Source organism: Lactuca serriola, chromosome 4 (genome assembly GCF_051521515.1).
Source record: "Lactuca serriola cultivar US96UC23 chromosome 4, Lser_US96UC23_V15, whole genome shotgun sequence".
NCBI classification, from domain to species: domain Eukaryota; kingdom Viridiplantae; phylum Streptophyta; class Magnoliopsida; order Asterales; family Asteraceae; genus Lactuca; species Lactuca serriola.
In genome coordinates this window covers 253,131,987-253,149,991 of record NC_136411.1, presented here as the reverse complement: position 1 = coordinate 253,149,991, position 18,005 = coordinate 253,131,987, and the positions used below count along the sequence as shown (strand labels likewise).

General features: G+C 40.2%; 1 protein-coding gene and 1 non-coding gene across 2 annotated transcripts; one reads left to right on the top strand and one right to left on the bottom strand.

The window, feature by feature from the left end:
* Positions 1-10,553: 10,553 nt before the first annotated feature.
* LOC145099287 (uncharacterized) lies at positions 10,554-16,491 on the bottom strand. The gene is made up of 5 exons (XM_079036876.1): positions 15,692-16,491; positions 14,573-14,723; positions 13,957-14,127; positions 13,126-13,735; positions 10,554-10,873 (listed from the first exon to the last, which is right to left on the bottom strand). The coding sequence occupies exons 1-5, from the start codon at positions 16,489-16,491 to the stop codon at positions 10,554-10,556; spliced, it is 2,052 nt and encodes a 683-aa protein (XP_078893002.1).
* Positions 16,492-17,399: 908 nt separating this feature from the next.
* Positions 17,400-17,506, top strand: LOC145049039 (small nucleolar RNA R71). The gene has a single exon (XR_013683160.1). It is a non-coding gene; the product is annotated as a small nucleolar RNA R71 (small nucleolar RNA).
* The last annotated feature ends 499 nt before the right edge of the window (positions 17,507-18,005 follow it).

Below are 18,005 nucleotides of genomic sequence, written 5' to 3'. Positions count from 1 at the left end.
CAGAAGTACTTGCGCAAGGAATATTGTGCATTCCTTGCACACGTCGTCGATACGAGCCAGAAAACAAAAGACCTTAAAGACTTCCCCGTAGTATGCGACATCCCCAACATCTTTCCGGAAGAGCTACCAGGTTTAGCTCGCCAACGTCAAGTTGAGTTCAGGATCGACTTAATTCCAGGAGCTACCCCCGTAGCCAAATCTCCCTATCGCCTAGCGCCTGGTGAGATGCAAGAACTCTCCGGTCAACTTAACGAGCTACTCAGCAAGGGCTTTATAAGACCAAGCTTCTCACCCTGGGGAGCGCCAGTCTTTTTCGTAAAGAAGAAGGATGGATCGTTCCATACGTGCATCGATTACAGAGAACTCAACAAGCAGACAGTCAAAAATCGTTACCCACTTCCTCGTATAGATGATCTATTTGACCAACTGCAAGGGGCGAGTTACTTTCCTAAGATTGATCTGAGGTTCGACTATCACCAGTTACGATTGCTTGAGGAAGATGTCCCAAAAACAGCCTTTCGAACTCGTTACGGACACTACGAGTTCGTAGTGATGTCGTTCCGACTGACCAACGCGCCTGCGGTCTTCATGGACTTAATGAATAGGGTGTGCCGTCCTTACTTGGATCAGTTCGTCATCGTCTTCATTGATGACATACTTATCTACTCTCGAAATAAGGAGGAGCATAGCGATCATCTACGACAAGTCTTGGAAACCCTACAATCAGAGAAGCTATACGTGAAGTTATCTAAGTGCAAATTTTGGATCCAAAGAGTTGAATTCTTAGGACACGTGGTTAGTGAAGAAGGAATCCACGTTGACCCATCCATGATTAGAGCTATTGAGAACTGGTCAGCACCGAAGACGTCTACAGAAATTCGTTAATTTCAAGGCCTCGTTGGATAGTACCGCAGGTTCATACAGAATTTCTCTCGAATTGCGAATCCCCTTAAAAAACCGACCCAGAAAGGCGTGGCCTTTGACTGGGGAGAGAAACAAGAGAAGGCATTCCAAAACCTGAAACGAGCCTTATGCACCGCACCGATACTATCCCTCCCCCAAGGGACAGAAGATTTCGTTACTACGATGCATCCAATCAAGGGTTCAGTTGTGTTCTGATGCAACGAGGTAAGGTCATCGCCTACGCCTCAAGGCAGCTGAAGACACACGAGGTCAACTACACCACACACGACCTGAAACTAGGAGCAGTTGTATTCGCCTTAAAGATCTGGAGACACTACATGTATGCAATGAAGAGCACGATATACACCGACCACAAAAGCCTCTAACACATATTCAACCAGAAGGAGCTCAATATGAGACAACGACGGTTGGTCGACATACTCAATGACTACGAATGTGAAATTCGTTATCATCCGGGTAAAGCCAATGTAGTAGCAGACGCCCTAAGTCGGAAAGAATATTCTGGTCGAAGAGTCAAGTCATTAGCAATGACTATCCATTCGCATCTATCCACACAAATTAAGGAGGCTCAGCTCGAAGCCTCGAAGCCTGAAAATGTGGCGGGGGAATCCCTGCGAGGAATGAATAAGAATTTGGAAGTCAAGGGTGACGAAGCCTTATACCTCATGGACAGAATCGGGACACCGAGGCACGGTGGCTTCAGAGACTTGGTCATGAAGGAAGCCCACAACACTCGATATTCCATTCGCCCAGGTTCAGATAACATGTATCTGGATCTTAAAAAGTAATATTGGTGGCCTAACATGAAAGCAGAGACTGTTACCTTCATGAATAAATGCCTTACTTGCGCCAAGGTGAAGGCCGAATACCAGAAACCATCGGGTCTACTACAGCAACCGGAGATACCTGAATGGAAGTGGGAGCGGATCACTATGGATTTCATAATCAAGCTACCCAAGACAATGGGTGGACTTGATACCATATGGGTCATCATCGACAGATTGACCAAGTCCGCGCACTTCCTACCCATTAAGGATATAGACAAGATGGAGAAGCTCACAAGAACATACATTAGGGAGATCGTACGACTGCACGGTGTTCCCATATCTATTATCTCCGATAGGGATAACATATTCACTTCGAGATTCTGGCAGTCACTACAAAGCTCCTTAGGAATGAGGTTGGACATGAGTACACCTTACCATCTGCAGACCAACGGACAAAGTGAGAGAACTATCCAAACTCTGGAAGATATGCTATGATCCTGTGTGATCGAATTTGGTAAGGCATGGGATACCCACTTACCCCTCGTTGAGTTTTCTTACAACAATAGTTATCAGACGAGCATCAAGGCTGCTCCATTCGAAGCCCTCTACGGCCGGAAGTGAAGATCCCTTTTGTGCTGGGCTGAGGTGGGTGACACCCAGTTAGCTAATGGACGAGTTCTTGAAAGCACTCTCACAGGTCTGGAGATCATTCGAGAAACGAAATAGAAGATCATTCAGATTCGTGAACGATTGAAAGCCGCTAGAGACCGACAGAAAAGCTATACAGATAAACGAAGAAAACCCATGGAGTTTCAGGTGGGAGACCGAGTCCTTTTTAAAGTCTCTCCGTGTAAAGGCTTGATACGCTTCGAAAAGCAAGGAAAACTAAATCCAAGATACATAGGGCCTTTCGAGATTCTCGCTAGAATCGGCCCCGTAGCTTACAAACTAAATCTATCACACGAGCTTAGTAACATACATTCTACTTTTCAAGTCTCAAACTTCAAGGTCAAGAGAACAAAACAAAGTCGTATCCCGATAGTGAAGGTTCACTGGAACGCCAAGCGAGGACCGGAGTTCACTTGGGAGCGCGAGGACCAAATGAAACTTAAATATCCTCATCTTTTTACTTAGTTATTTGTTTTAACTTACCTGCTTGAACTCTAATTTCGGGACGAAATTCCCTTTAACGGGGGGATCATGTGACAACCCGAAATTTCTAACTTGTGCATTCTTCAATTTTATTAAAGATAGCCTCATTTTGCTATTTTATAATAAGTTTTGGGTCTATTTAGGGTGCTTGAAGCTTAGTATAACCTAGATATAAGCCTTAGGAAGGGTGAGAATGTGTGTAGCATCATCAAATCGGGCCAAACACACCCAACAAGGTGTGTGCAGCCGCACACCCGTGTGTGCGGCCAACCAGCCGCACACAACCAACCTCACCCCCCCCCCCCCCGTGTTATCCTCACACTCCAGCCTATATAAAGGACCTAAGTCAACCTTACACCCTTTTTCACACTCCTTCAAGTTGGACCATTCTCTCTCAAGAGTTCTTCAAGTTTTCCTCTCCAATCATCAAAACAAGTAAGTAAATACCCTTATATCTTTACTAAAACACGTTGGAAAGCCTTTGCCTCAAGTTTGATCGATGAAATCATCATTTTAGATGATCTTCATGTGTGTAAAAGGGTGAAAAAGTTTAAAAATTTGGAAGGTCTCGCATGCCTTATATAGGCCGAAGCCTCGAATCCGAAGCAAAGGTAGGCTGTCGCCTGTCAGACAGGTAGTGAGGGGAAGAGCTTCGGTTCAGATAGGTGGTTCGGAGGTGTTGGCTTCAGATTGGACCGAATTTCGGTCGAATAGGAAGAAGGTGCGTGTAACGGGGTGTCCGAGGGTGTGGTCATGCGAGGGTGCTGGCTGCCTACTGGACCTCGGTTGCGGTCCAATCAGAATGCGACACGGAGGAATTCGGTCCAATCAGAAGGTGACAAGTGGAGGCCTCGCATGCGAGGTGACATGGCCGAAGATCAGCCATGCGATTTTTCCCGGTTTTCCATATTTTTTTGGTTTTTGCGCCAAAAACTTCTAAAATTCATAACTTTTGCATACAAACTCCGCTTTTGACGTTCTTTATATGCACGCGTAGGTAAAATTATACTCTACGACTTTCATTTAGACTTCTTCATTAAAATTATACTCTACGACTTTCATTTAGACCGAGACAGGAAAATTTATTAAAAATTCATAACTTCTTCATCCGATATTCGTTTTTGTCTGTCTTTTTACCGTTGTGCTACAAATGGAGAGACCTTCAATTCTCATTTAGGTTGTCTCAGCTAAAAATCACTCGATCTTTATTTCGAGTTTTTATTTGTACACTATTATACTGAAACTTAGAAAAATCATAACTTCCTCAGACGAAGTCAGATTTTGGCATTCTTTTTATGAAAGTTCTCGGTTTAACATAAACTACAACTTTCATTTAGATTGTTAAGGCTAAAAAGCCTTTTATTGAATATTTAGTTTTTACACTAAATAATGTTTTGTCGGCTTTGTCGTGGATCTTAGATTGGTCATAACTTCTTCATTATATTTTTGGAAACCTTGTTACAATCTTTAGCACTTGGTTTATCCCAATTGAAATTGTTTAATACTTTATTTTTGAGGGTCAATTATGTAAATATACATAGTATGCTAAAATTTCTCTTTATTATTTTAAAAAGAAGTACAATTGACCTACACTATTACATAGGTTTGAAATAACGGTTTGTTACAGTATAGGTCACTATGTCGGAGCCCTTCATGGTCAGGCTCCAGAGTTCTTGTTCAAGTTTCTGAACTTCGCCCCTCGAGAAGTACTCCTGAATCATGAGATCCTTAAGAGGTTCACAGCCCATAACATTAGCCATTATTAGAGTTAGTGACTTGACATGGCTATTCTACCACGTCAGGGATCTATCCGCGAAGGTAGAGACAGCAAATTTGACTTTGCTTCTTTCCGGACAGGAACAAATCTCAAAGATCGATTCCGATTTCTTGAACCATTGAGAGAGGGAAATTATTCCGCTAGTCCCGTTGAAGGATTTGGGCTTGCAGTTGGTGAAGTCCTTATATGAGCACTCCCTAGAGCGCACTGGAGCATCACATTGAGTGGAATGCACAGTCGTTCCACTCCCTCTAGTTCCACTAGCATTGAACTGAGTTGGGCCTGCCGTAACAGCCGCATTCACTACAGCTTGGATAGCCGCCATATTATATTGGGGAGGAGGTGGAGGTGGTTGCGTAGGTGTTATCGGAGGATTACGCCTTGTCACTCTCCGCAGAGGCATCTTTCAACTAAAAGTGCACCAAGATGAAGATGATACTAAGAATCCATTGTAAGTATAATGAGTATGGTCCATGGACTAACTCTCCATAGCCCAACATAAGAAATAAGAGTAGGATTGATATAGAGATCTAGCAGCAGAAGTCTGAAAAAAATTGGATATCGATTTCTCAAAAGATTAGATAACTGTCAATAATATTGGCATTAATGATGTAAGAAGTTTGGAAAATTAATCTAAAAGTAGGTCTTACATCAAACCACAATGAAAAAATTTTGACAGCATAGAGACCTAGCAAGAGTACTAGAAAGTTAGGAATATTTAGAGGGAAAAGTGATACATAGAGCATAGATATGAAGGCTATTCCTTAACCCTAAAGAAATATGAGTAAAGCGTCTTCTATTGGTGACGGGTACCCCTTAGGCGAGCCCTCAAGTCAGCCAGCTGACGCTCCACATCCAAGAGGTGTCGTTAATCGAACCTTTGGCATACTCGAAGCTCTATAACTTCAGCCCGAGTCGCAGCAAGTTCCTGTTGCAAGGTCTCATTGTCCCTTATAGACCTCTCACAAGCATCTTCAAGATGAATGATGTGGCTGTATTAACAGTCGCATTGGCATCAACCTCCATGATTCGGTGGATGGCTGTCCTACCCTACTCTTCATTACGAGCAACTCTCCGGACCATAATGGGTAGGACCCTATCTGCTGAGCATCCCTCGCTCAGGTTGTAGAAGCTTCGGTCGACATTTTATGGAATAGGCTGACCCTGCTCATGACTCCATGCTCCCAAATATTCCGCCCATACAGGCGTCGGGCTTTTAAAAGTCGGACGTAGGTTAGGATTCAGAATTGGAGCAACTAGAGGCACATCATTGACTTCTGGTTCGGAGTCAGAATCCTTCGGAAAGTTCTCTGCGAAGTCATCATCCAAAGGTATTGGATGATTCTCTTCTAGCTCTTCATCGAGCCATCCATCATTGCCTTGGTTGGGGAAGTATGGGTCGCCAGGGAGATTGAATCCAACCATGATATCTAAGCGAAAAAAGGGACGAAACAGATAGTTAATTGACATACTAATTAAGAAAATTATAGGATGATCTTTATTAGTTACTACAATACTTGCGTAGTGCATACCAGTTGCATGTAATCAAAATAGGATAAACCTTCGAATAAGTGACCCTAACTCCAAATCCACAACCAAACAAGGAGCATGAAATAAAGAAAAGATCACAGATTCTAAGTCTATGACACCTTAGTCACATATAACCTTAGCGTACCCACCTAGCAACTATTGATCTACTAATAAAGACCTTTAGTTCTCAAATAAGTAATTATAGTAACACAAAATACTCCTATAGTATTTTAAGTTTACGTTTTGTTCTAATGTTTTTATTATAGTAGTGTTGGTAAGTTTTTAGACATGCTAGAACACCACAACCAGTCTTAGGCATATGCTAATCACTTCTTGGAAAGATATAGTTGATCATGCTATATCACTCCTAGATCTGATCATATGTCCCCAAGCCTACTTTTGTAATCCAACAATCGCAACAGTTTTGTTCTGTCTTAGTGGCACTGATTTTAGTATGAATGCAGGTATGTATACTTTGGTTAAACATTTTATTATTTAAAAGTATAAACTCTTGGGCAGAGTATTTTAATCCCGATGTGTTTATAGATTGTATATATTTTATGGATTGATATATTAAATTCACTATAAACAAAGCTCTGATACCAATTTGTCACACCCCAAAACCTGAACGACGGAAACGTTCGGGGGCGGAGGACGTCATGTACAGTATCACAACAATGCATAATAGTAAATTAGCAACAACATCATCCATTGCATTAATAATATTATTTAATACAAGTGTGTTATGTGTATAGTTTATAAGACACCAAAAATGAATAATCAAATAAAGACAAGTCTTGAAACCTCCATCTTCTCAAAACCTAGTCATCGGTACCTGTCTACTGGTGATCTGAGAATACAAGTTACTTTAAAAGAGAGGATCAACATTTAAGCTGGTGAGTTCATAAGTATTTTAGTGTCATTGTTTGTATGAAAGTGTTTGTAAATGTTTGATGTAAATGTTTGTAAGTGTTTGTAGTAAATGTTTGTATCACCTAGAAAATCCTATATTTTCTACTAAAAGTAGCCTTCTACCAAGACCTGAATGTTCTGTATGTCGTTTGTTTGTAAAAGTGAGTAATTTTCCCAAGTATGACTATCATTACCAAAATATAGTTTACATTACCGTTTATGTGAGAAGATCATAATGTGAATGTCATGGGAAAATAACGATGTACTCTAGTATTCTATATAAGTAACTACTAATGTACTAACTACCTTAAACCGGTTTGTTAATTAAGGTAAAATGTGATGAGGTTGTAACCATACTTTATTGACGAGTAAAAACACAACAATCAAAGACGTCGAAATGGTAAGACATTCGTCACCCGTAGACCTGCTGATGTGTGTAAAATGTACTGGTTTTAAGCCTACTTTTAAATTATAAATTTAGCACATAAAGGCAGTGAACCTGTCTTTTAGTGGTATAGTTGGGTAAGTAGAGTGTCGAACTCAGGGAACGGAAATTAAACTAATAACTAATTTTAACTAAGCAAGTAATAAAAGTAGAGGTTTTTCTCTAGTTTTACAAGACTAGAAACATAAACACACCACCTAACAAGTGATTAACTAAAAACTAAAACAAATAAAAATTGACCAAAATTGATAAACAGTTTCTGTTTATGTCCAACCAATTCACTCCTATGGTTATTTGTATAATAATATGGTAAATTGATTGTTATTGGTTACCAACTATAGTGGTTAAATTCATGTTCACTAATACCAACCCTTAGACAATTAATCAATTCAAGCAGTGACCAATTGTTTAAACTAATTAATTCCCTAGTTCAATTATTTGGATTAAATAAGATTTTTAATTGGTTAATCAAGTGGGTGTTTCATTAACCTCTTGTTTGTTGGTTTCTAAAACAAGCTTACACATTAATTTACCCATTCTCTTATTAATTCTAGTTTCATGTTCATTATTCCTAGACATATGATAAAGTGGTCACATAAACATATGAGGTTAACAACTAAGAGATGTTCATGTAGCTTAATTGTCTTCCAATTAAAAGAAAATAGTTGTGGGTAATGCATAAGGTTCTTTAACAAACTTAATTTAATAAAATCACCAATAAAAAAATAAAAAAAGTAATGATTAAACCATAGGAGTAATTTGGTTCTTCCTAAATGGAAACAATACGAATTTAGCTCATGATTACAGTGGAAACAAGCTCAAACACGAATTTAACTAGGCTAAACGTGATTAAATACTAAGATTAAGTGGAAAATATAAACTAATTCGCCTTGAGTCTTCAAAAGATAGAAGGTTAGGGTTCTTCAGGTCTTGTAAGGGTTCTTCAATCACAAGTCTATCTCCAAGAAAGCTAGAAAAGTGCTCAATTCGGATTAATATCCAATATTTATAGTTATAACAAAACAGGTGCAACTCGGCGAGTAGGTCGTGTACTCGCTGAGTACAAGTGCAAAATCCGTGTACGGCAAGGATTTTTGACTTTTCTTCGGGAACATGCTCATGAACTCGCCGAGTTGGTGCGTGGACTCGCCGAGTAGGTGTGGATTTTCCTTCTTCTTCATTCTTTGGTCTCTAATTACTTCTCCGTATTCCTTTTTACTTCCAAGCATGTCTTTTGAACTAAAAACACAATTAAAGCATTATTAAGTACCTTTTGTCCACATTATACACATAATTAGCTACAAATGAATAAAAATATATGCTAAACATATGGTTATTTATGAAAATATCAAAATACCCCACACTTGACTTTTGCTTGCCCCCAAGCAAAACTAAATTTTAACACATTAGAATCACATAGGACAACTCCAATCGAACCCAACCATTATGCCAAGACTGCAATGCATGCATTTGTGTCTAAAATTTCCGTAATAAACCCTCATACTCTAAATACACACAATCCTCATAAACATTCGCCCACTTTTTCCGAACAATGGTCATTTTATGCATCCCTCCGAATCCATCCCTAGAAAACCTCTTAACCTCAAGGTGTTTTTGGTTTCAACAACCCAAGCACACGTAATCTAGACAATTACAATTTATGATACCACATTGGAGCTCTTTGGAATTCTTCACTTCTTTGATCTTTAATCTTTAATTTCTTTGAATTCACCACCTTGCTGTTTGATTTTTGGTATCTTCAACTTTTTGACGTTCTTCAGAATTTTTGATCTTTTACTTCATACTTTAACATTGATGCTCCAAAAATTCTTCAAACTTTTCTTGTAATTCTCTCTCTCTTTTTTTTAACATGTAACTCACTTCTTTTTTTTTCACTCAAAACCCTACATGCTTTAGCAGGGGCGCTCAACTTCAGCCTTTATTGGTTAACGATAATAATTTTTCTAGATACATTTCTGGTACACGATGCTAAACATATTGCATCCTTCGGGCTAAGCGAGGTCGTGTTTTTGTCCCATGATTTCACTAGAATAAGGAAGCCACAAATGCACTAGAACGTATATAGGCTCAACTAAACATTTGAGTTTTCATGCAATCATCCACACAATTCTAACATGGAATCCTAATTACTTTATTTCCAAAATTTTCTAAACTAAATCCTTAGTAACATTTTTGGTATGCAACAGTTTAAAAAATTTTAAAATAGACCTAAATTATGATATTAGGATTCGAAATTTGCTAAGATGTAACCAACCCCCTAGCCCACACTTAATTCATGCAATGTCCCCATTGCATGGTATGCATGAAAACAAAAAAAAATGAAATATAGAGAAAATTGGAACAAACTCCCCTGGGGTATCAGTCGCGAAGGTGATTTTCTTCAACTAAGCTCCAACTTTGAATGACTTTAGACATGGGAACAGCTCTTCCATGTCTTGGGTGTCATGTCGCATGTGGTAGACTTGCAAATGACTCAAATATGTAGGACAAAGCTCCTAGAAACCTCCAGTAATGAATCCTTACAAAAAAGATGGATAAGACAGCAATGAACGTGCCCAAATCAACTCTGGGATTCGAAAAATGTTGATGGACTCGACGAGTAAGTTGTGTACTCGGCGAGTGTATTGCCAACTTGCAGTAATGTCGTGTAATTACCCATGTACTCGCCGAGTAGGCACTGAGTTGAGAAAAATTGTCCTGTTCGTTTACATCTTGACTGAGATGCTGAATTGGGATAATTTAGTGATCCTTCTTCTAATTACTTCAGTAATAATGCACTCTATCACTCCCAACTCTAACAGACTCAACCATAATGGAAAACACCTCGCACACTCATCTAAGCACTCCTCACTTGAACTTTGACCCTTAAGACTTCTAAATGCATCCTAACCTCCTAATCTAGAAAAAAATGTGACCACAAGTGAAAGCAACCAAATAAAAGTCCTAAAAACTTAATTATCCAAGTTCAACAATAATCCAAAACCAAACACCATAAAAACAAATAAAAACACAAAACAACCAATCTTCAATCTTCCTCATCCATGTTCGCTCCTCCAGCACCACTACCTCCTCCTTCATTGTTCCTACACATCTGTTCATCCCAATTCATGATATAGGGATAATCAGGGTCGGGCTGTGGGGCGATGTTCAATTGTTGCAAAAGATACTCGATTGACGCATTGTTGTTATTAACACCTCGCCCGATGTCATCCAAGTATCTTCGATATTCAGCTTGGTTCCACCTGTCATTCTCATCTTCCACCGGAATTACCGGTGGGTCTTCTCGGGCCCTCTCACTCCTTTGCCTCACCCGCCGTCTTGTCTCCTCCGGAACAACTGCCTCGTCTGAATGTGGAATTACATAAGAATCTCCAAATTTTTCCACAATTCTCGCCCTCCGATATAGTGTAGTGTTGAACGGAAGGGAGAAATTACGGTTAGGCCTCTCACTACTGGTAAATCCAAGATCCCATATGATCTCGCGAGCCTCGTTACCAACATTCCTCCATTGATTTTGGAGGTCACCTTTTTTTTGACAGCCCCATCCGAGAGATATTTGGCTAAGCAGTACGGAAGGTTGCAAAAGACATCGGGAGTAATGATGCTCCAAAGGTAGAAGATATCAAGGGTCGGGACCTTGTCATCGTCCTTCCGCATATTGATTGTGCTAGCAATGAGGCGGTGGATGAGATGATGAATTGGTGAGCGGATGTGGCCTTCCTGTGTGGAAGATGGAATGTATACCCGGTTGGCAATGGTGTTCCACCAGGTGGACGCAACAACCTCTTGAGGAAGATCTTTATGGCACTGCTCCAAGAAGGTTTCAAAATCTTCATTTAACATGGCATTTTGATCGTACATGCCAATTCTCCATGCAAGCTCCGCTATGTTGCATTGTCGCAACTCCCCACCGAGTGAAAATGAAATAGCATTGGAATTATAATACTCACTACCACCTCAGAATGAGATGGTAGCAAAGAATTCCCAGCGCAACTCCGCGAAAACCGGCTCTTGGATCTTGAATACCCCACATTCATCACAAGATTTCACCAAGTAAGGCATCAATTCTTCCTCCAACCCGATCTTTCCCAACTAGTCCCAGTTTATTGCATCGGGGAGGTGGATCTCTTTCTGCTTTAAAGCTTCCAATTTATTTTTACCGCAGGCCTGTGATGATTTAGAAGTTATTTGGCGAAAAGAAAGCCACAGGATGTCTCCTTGGCTTCCCCCTCGTGAAGTTTCCCTCTTCTGGACATGGTTTCTGCAAAATAACATTAAGAAAGCACAAACAAACAACACCCAACAATTAAAATTAAACAAAACAGAACTTTAAAGGCTACTACTCGCCGAGTTCATGAACTACTCGACGAGTAGGAAGAACATCAGGACCAGATTCCAATCGGACCATATTAGGTCACTTGAAACATCTAATTTTGTAGAGGGTTTTGCTGTACTAAGTCCATTAAACACTAATCCATAAGAAATTCTGACTAAGCCTCGTAATTCATAGTAAAATCAAAACCCTAGAATTGGAGAAAACCCCCAAATCCGAGTTTTGGGCAAAATAAGAACTACGAATTGATAAAGCTTCAACATTTAAAAAGTATTGGGAGTAAAGATCATACATTTATGCTTGAAAGATGGAGATTCAACAAAAAATGAGGAAATCGCTTGAGAGGAGATACGCACGGCGAATATGAGCGTAATGGGTAAAATGAGTGAAAAACCCTTATTTACAGATTGAAAACAACCGGTGTAAATTTCTACTCGCCGAGTAGTAGAGTTCTACACGCCGAGTAGATCCATGTTTTCGCGATTTTCTGGGTTTTTTTAAACATGTACTCGCCGAGTAAACGTATAAACTCGGCGAGTAAGGCTTGCAGTTTGAAAAAAACTTAATTTTTTTTTATTTTTAAATCACCACCCCACACTCTATGCATTGCTTGCCCTCAAGCAATCATTTAAAACATATTTTCAGAAGAATAATGAAAATAAAACAGATCCTAAGAAATTAAAAAGAAAACAAAGGGAAAAGAAATGCAAACTTTAAACTCGGGTTGCCTCCAACAAGCGCTTCTTTTTAAGGAGTCATTAGCTGGACTCCTTCCATACTATGTTTCTGCCATTCCCTCCAATAGTAGGCCTTCTTCTATGTCTTCATTTCTTCGGACTCCTTCTTCATATCTTTTTCATTCTATGTCCATTGACCTTGAAAAGGGTACCATCTTTTGATAATAACTCTATAGCACCATGTGGAAACACCTTCTTCACTTGAAAAGGACCATCCCATCTTGACCTGAGTTTGCCCGGAAAAACTTTAAGTCTTGAATTAAAAAGTAACACCTTTTTCCCTTCATGAAACAATTTATTATCCTTGATCCTCTTGTCATGCCAACTTTTAGTTATCTATTTATAGATTAAATAACTAGTGTAAGCATCATGTCTAAGTTCCTCAAGAGCATTCATTTTCATCAACCGGTTGTTCTGGAGCTCCGCTATGTTGAAGTTGCACATTTTTAAAGCCCAAAAAGCTTTATGCTCGATTTCCAATGGTAAATGACATTGCTTTCCATAAACTAGCCTATATGGTGTAGTACCAATAGGTGTTTTGAAAGCTGTTTGGAAGGCCCAAAGTGCCTCATCTAGCTTGTCCGACCACTCTTTCCGATTGCTCCCCACCGATCTCTCCAAGATTCTCTTCAAGGCTCTATTGGTCACTTCGGTTTGCTCACTAGCTTGCGGGTGGTAAGATATAGAGAATTTATGAGTTACCCCATATCCCCTTAACACCTTTTCTAGTTGATCATTGGCAAAATGAGTGCCTCGGTCACTTATAAGAGCTTTTGGAACTCCAAATCTTGAAAATAGCTTCTTCAAAAATCGCACCACCACCCGAGCATCATTAGTTGGTAATGCTTGTGCCTCTGCCCATTTGGATACATAATCCACCGCCACCAATATATATTTGTTGCCTTTTGACATGGGAAATGGTCCCATGAAATCGATCCCCCATACATCAAATACTTCGCACGCTTGAATACTTTGTTGTCGCATTTCATTTCTGGATGAAATGTTTCCCGCTCTTTGGCATGCATCACATTCTTTGACAAATTGGGTTGCATCTTTAAAAATTGTGGGCCAATATAACCCAATGTCAAAGATATTCTTAGCAGTGTAGTGTGCTCCATGATGTCCACCGGTGGGCCGCTATGACAATGCTCCAAGATTTGTCGGCTTTCATTCCCGAACACACATCTTTGTATGATTCCATCCACGCAACTTCGAAAAAGATAAGGCTCATCCCAAAAGTAATATAATATTTCTAAAACGAATTTCTTCTTTTGTTGGTGGGTAATATATTTTAGGATGTACTTGCTAGCTAAGTAATTAGCTATGTCCGCGAACCATGGCTCTTCTCCCGTAGTCACCATAATGTACTCGTCCGGCATATCATCTCCAAATTTATCTTCTTGCAATTGCGGGTTTTCAAGCCTTGATAAGTGGTCGGCTGCTACATTCTCCATTCCCTTCTTGTCGCCTATCTCGATGTCAAACTCTTGAAGAAGTAGAACCCAACGTATAAATCTTGGCTTGGCATCCTGCTTGGCAAACAAATACTTGATAGCAGAGTGGTCAGTAAAAATAGTTGTTTTAGATAAAACTAAATAAGGGCAGAATTTATCAAAGGCATACACCATAGCTAATAATTTTTTTTTGGTGGTGGTGTAATTCTCTTGGGTCGGATTTAAATTTTACTTGCATAATAAATGGGTCGAAAGTGCTTATCAACCCTTTGACCAAGGACAGCTCCTAAAGCAAAGTCACTAGCATCACACATTATTTCAAATAGTAAATCCCAATTCGGGGCAATAATGATCGGGGCATTAGTCAATTTTTCTTTCAACAATTCAAACGCCTCTAAACACTTTTTAGTAAAATTGAATGGTGCATCTTTCAAAAGCAATTGTGTTAGAGGTCTAGTTATTTTTCAAAAATCTTTTATAAAAAACCCGCGTTTCCAAGAAAACTTCTAATGCCCTTCACATTAGTTGGTGGGGGTAATTTGGCAACGGTGTCAATCTTTGCCCGATCCACTTCAATTCCCGATTTAGAAACCTTGTGGCCTAAAACTATACCCTCCTTGACCATAAAGTGACATTTCTCCCAATTAAGAACTAATTCGGTTTTTTTACACCTAGCAAGCATCAAATCAAGGTTAGTGAGACAATCATGGAAGGACAATCCAAAAACAGAAAAATCGTCCATAAAGACTTCCATGAATTTTTCCACCATGTCGTGGAATATGGTTGTCATGCACCTTTGAAATGTCGCGGGTGCATTGCATAACCTAAAGGGCATGCGACGATAGGAAAAAGTTCCAGTTGGGCAAGTGAAAGTGGTCTTTTCTTGGTCCATTGGGTCTATGGGTATTTGGAAATAACCCGAACAGTCGTGTAAGAAACAATAATAACTATGGCCCGATAATCTTTCTAGCATTTGATCAATAAAAGGTAAAGGAAAATGGTCTTTATGAGTGGCATAATTTAGCTTTCGATAATCGATGCACACTATCCAACCGGTTACCGTTCGTATCGGAATAAGCTCGTTCTTTTCATTGGTTATGACCATCATTCCTCCTTTCTTGGGCACCACTTGGACCGGACTCATCCATGGACTGTCGGAAATAGAGCAAATGATCCCCACATCTAAGAGCTTGACTACTTCCTTCTTAACCACTTCTTGCGTGTTTTGGTTAATCTTCTTTGGTGTTGCACAACTGGCTTTGCTCCTTCCTCCAGGTTAATCTTGTGAGAACAATAAGAGGGACTTATTCCCTTGATGTCGGTAATGCTCCATGCTATGGCCCGCTTTCGCTTCTTCAAGACTTGGACTAGTTCTTCTTTTTCAGATTCAGATAGGCCATAGGCTATTATAACTGGCTTTTGATGACCATCTTCAAGGAAAGCATACTCCAAGTGATCTGGTAATGTTTTGAGTTCCAGTTTTACGTTCTGCATGTTGTACTCGCCGAGTACAGGTAAGGGACTCGGCGATTCTGCAGCAGAATTTACGAATTCAATTGGTTCTTCTCATGGACTCGGCGAGTAGATCGGCCCTACTCGCCGAGTAGCTCTTTCAGAATGCTTTATTAATTCTTCATACTCAGCTTCTTCCAGCAGCCTCTCGATCTCTAGTAAGTCTTTTTCAGCATCAAATTCTTCATCAAAGATGGTGGACTTGTTGGGATCTTTATTATCGCATCCCTCCATCAATTCATCAAACATGGAAATCGAGAATGCCATGTCATCACTATTCATCGCATACTTCATAGCTTGATCAACCCCAAAAGTGACTGAATCATCTCCTACCCATAAAGTAATCTTCGAGTCTCTCATGTCCACTATAGCACTTACCGTGTTGAGAAAAGGTCTTCCAAGGATGATCGGGCCTTGAGGGTCTTCTTCCATGTCTAGAATTATAAAGTCTGCGGGAAACATAAACTTGTCCACCTTGACCAATAAGTCTTCACATATTCCTCTTGGAAATGTGACTGTCTTGTTTGCTAAGTGAATTGCCATACGAATTGGCCTTGGTTCTGGGAGATCCAGCTTCTTGAAGAATGAATAAGGCATGAGGTTCACACTTTCTCCCGAATCAGCCAAAGCATGAATGGTAGCTAAGTTGCCAAATTGGCAAGGTAAAGTCAAGCTTCCCGGGTCACCCTTCTTCTTTGGTAATTTGTTTAGCATGGTAGCTGAGCAATTTTCGTTAAGAACTACTTCTTTCACCTCCTCCATCTTCCTTCTATTGGTTAGTATCTCCTTGAGGAATTTTGCATATTTTGGCATTTGAGCGACTACTTCGATGAAGGGTATGTTGATTTGAAGAGCTTTAATATGGTCAAGAAACTTCTGGTACTCCTTTTCCTGCTTTTCTTTCTTAGCTCGGGGTGGATGTGGCATTGGAGGCTGAAAGGGCTTTTCAGGGATTTGATTTTCGGAATTTGGCAATGGACTCGTCCAGTCAATATTTTGGGCTCAGCGAGTAGAGTCTGTTTCATGCAAATTTTATTTTGATCTTGTTTTTCTGCATCCTCCTATTGCAAGTCTTTGGGTGCTTCATTCTGAATGGGGACCAGAGGAGTAATTATCTTCCCACTTCTTGTTGTGACTATGTTTATATGCGTGCCTCGTGGGTTGTTTTTGGTTTTACTAGGAAGTTCGCCCGGTGATCTTTGATTGATTTGTTAAGGAAGTTGCCCAAGCTGTGTTTTAATGTTGTGGATAGATGCTTGCTGGTTTCTAAGCATGGTTCTTGTTTCCTGGATTGCAGCGTCATGATCATTATGTCTCTTTTCTGAAGCAGCTACAAACTTGGTAAGCATCTCTTCCAAACTTGGTTTTCTTTCTTGTGTCGGCTCTTCCTTAGCCTTCTTGTACTCGTCATAAGGGAGCCAGTCCTTCTTTGGTTTGCGCCAATCTTCATCATATCGGTCCCCACTTGAGTAACATACTTGCACCTTCTTATTGCCATTTTCATCCAAGTCACAGTCTCTACTAAGATGAGGCCCATTGCAGTTCTCACAACCCACCCGAATAGCATGTATTGCTTGATCCACTTTGTCCATCCTCTGATCCATGGTTTTTGGCATAGCCATGACTGCTGACAAGTCCTCTGAAGCTGCATAGGTGGCCCCCTAGTCACATCATTTCTTGGATTATGGTATTCTCTAAAATTCTTAGAGAATTCTTCAATTAATTGCTTTATCACTGGAGGTGCCTTCTTCGTAAGTGGACCTTGCGATTCAAGTAATTGCTTTGTGGTAACATTTACTCCGTCATAAAAGATGGAGACTTCTTGTTGACTATTGAGGTCATGATGTGGGAAATTCCTTAGCAGGCTCTTGTACTTCTCCTAAGCTTCATATAGTGACTCTCCAGCTTGTTGTTCAAAGTTAGCTATGGCTTTCTTTAGCTTGGATATCTTGGATGGTGGACAGAATTGATCAATAAACTCCTCTTTCATTTGGGCCCATGTAGTGATAGATCCGGGGGCAATGACTTGAGCCAATCCTTTGCAGCACCCTTCAAAGTAACCGGAAGCATGCGAAGTAGCTGAGTTTCCCGAGGCACATTTGGAACATTGAAATAATCAGCTACATCATTGACTTCATCCAAGTGTTTGTAAGCATCTTCGTGGTCTTTTCCGGTGAAGGGGATCTCCTTGAGTAGAGCAAGAACGTGACCCTTAAGCTCAAAAGTAGCAGTTGTGGGAATTGCGGGTTGCACAAGTCCTGGGCCAGTGTCATCACGTATCCTCTTCTTCCATTTCCCCATGGGGATTTCATCAATGTTAGCCATGGTAAGAGCTAACTCGTCACCGGAATCGGAGTCGTGCCCGTATGTAGCTTCTTCTTCCTCCTCGGTTTCGTACTCGGTGTCTTCTTTGATTGGTTCTTCGGTTTCTAAAGATGCGT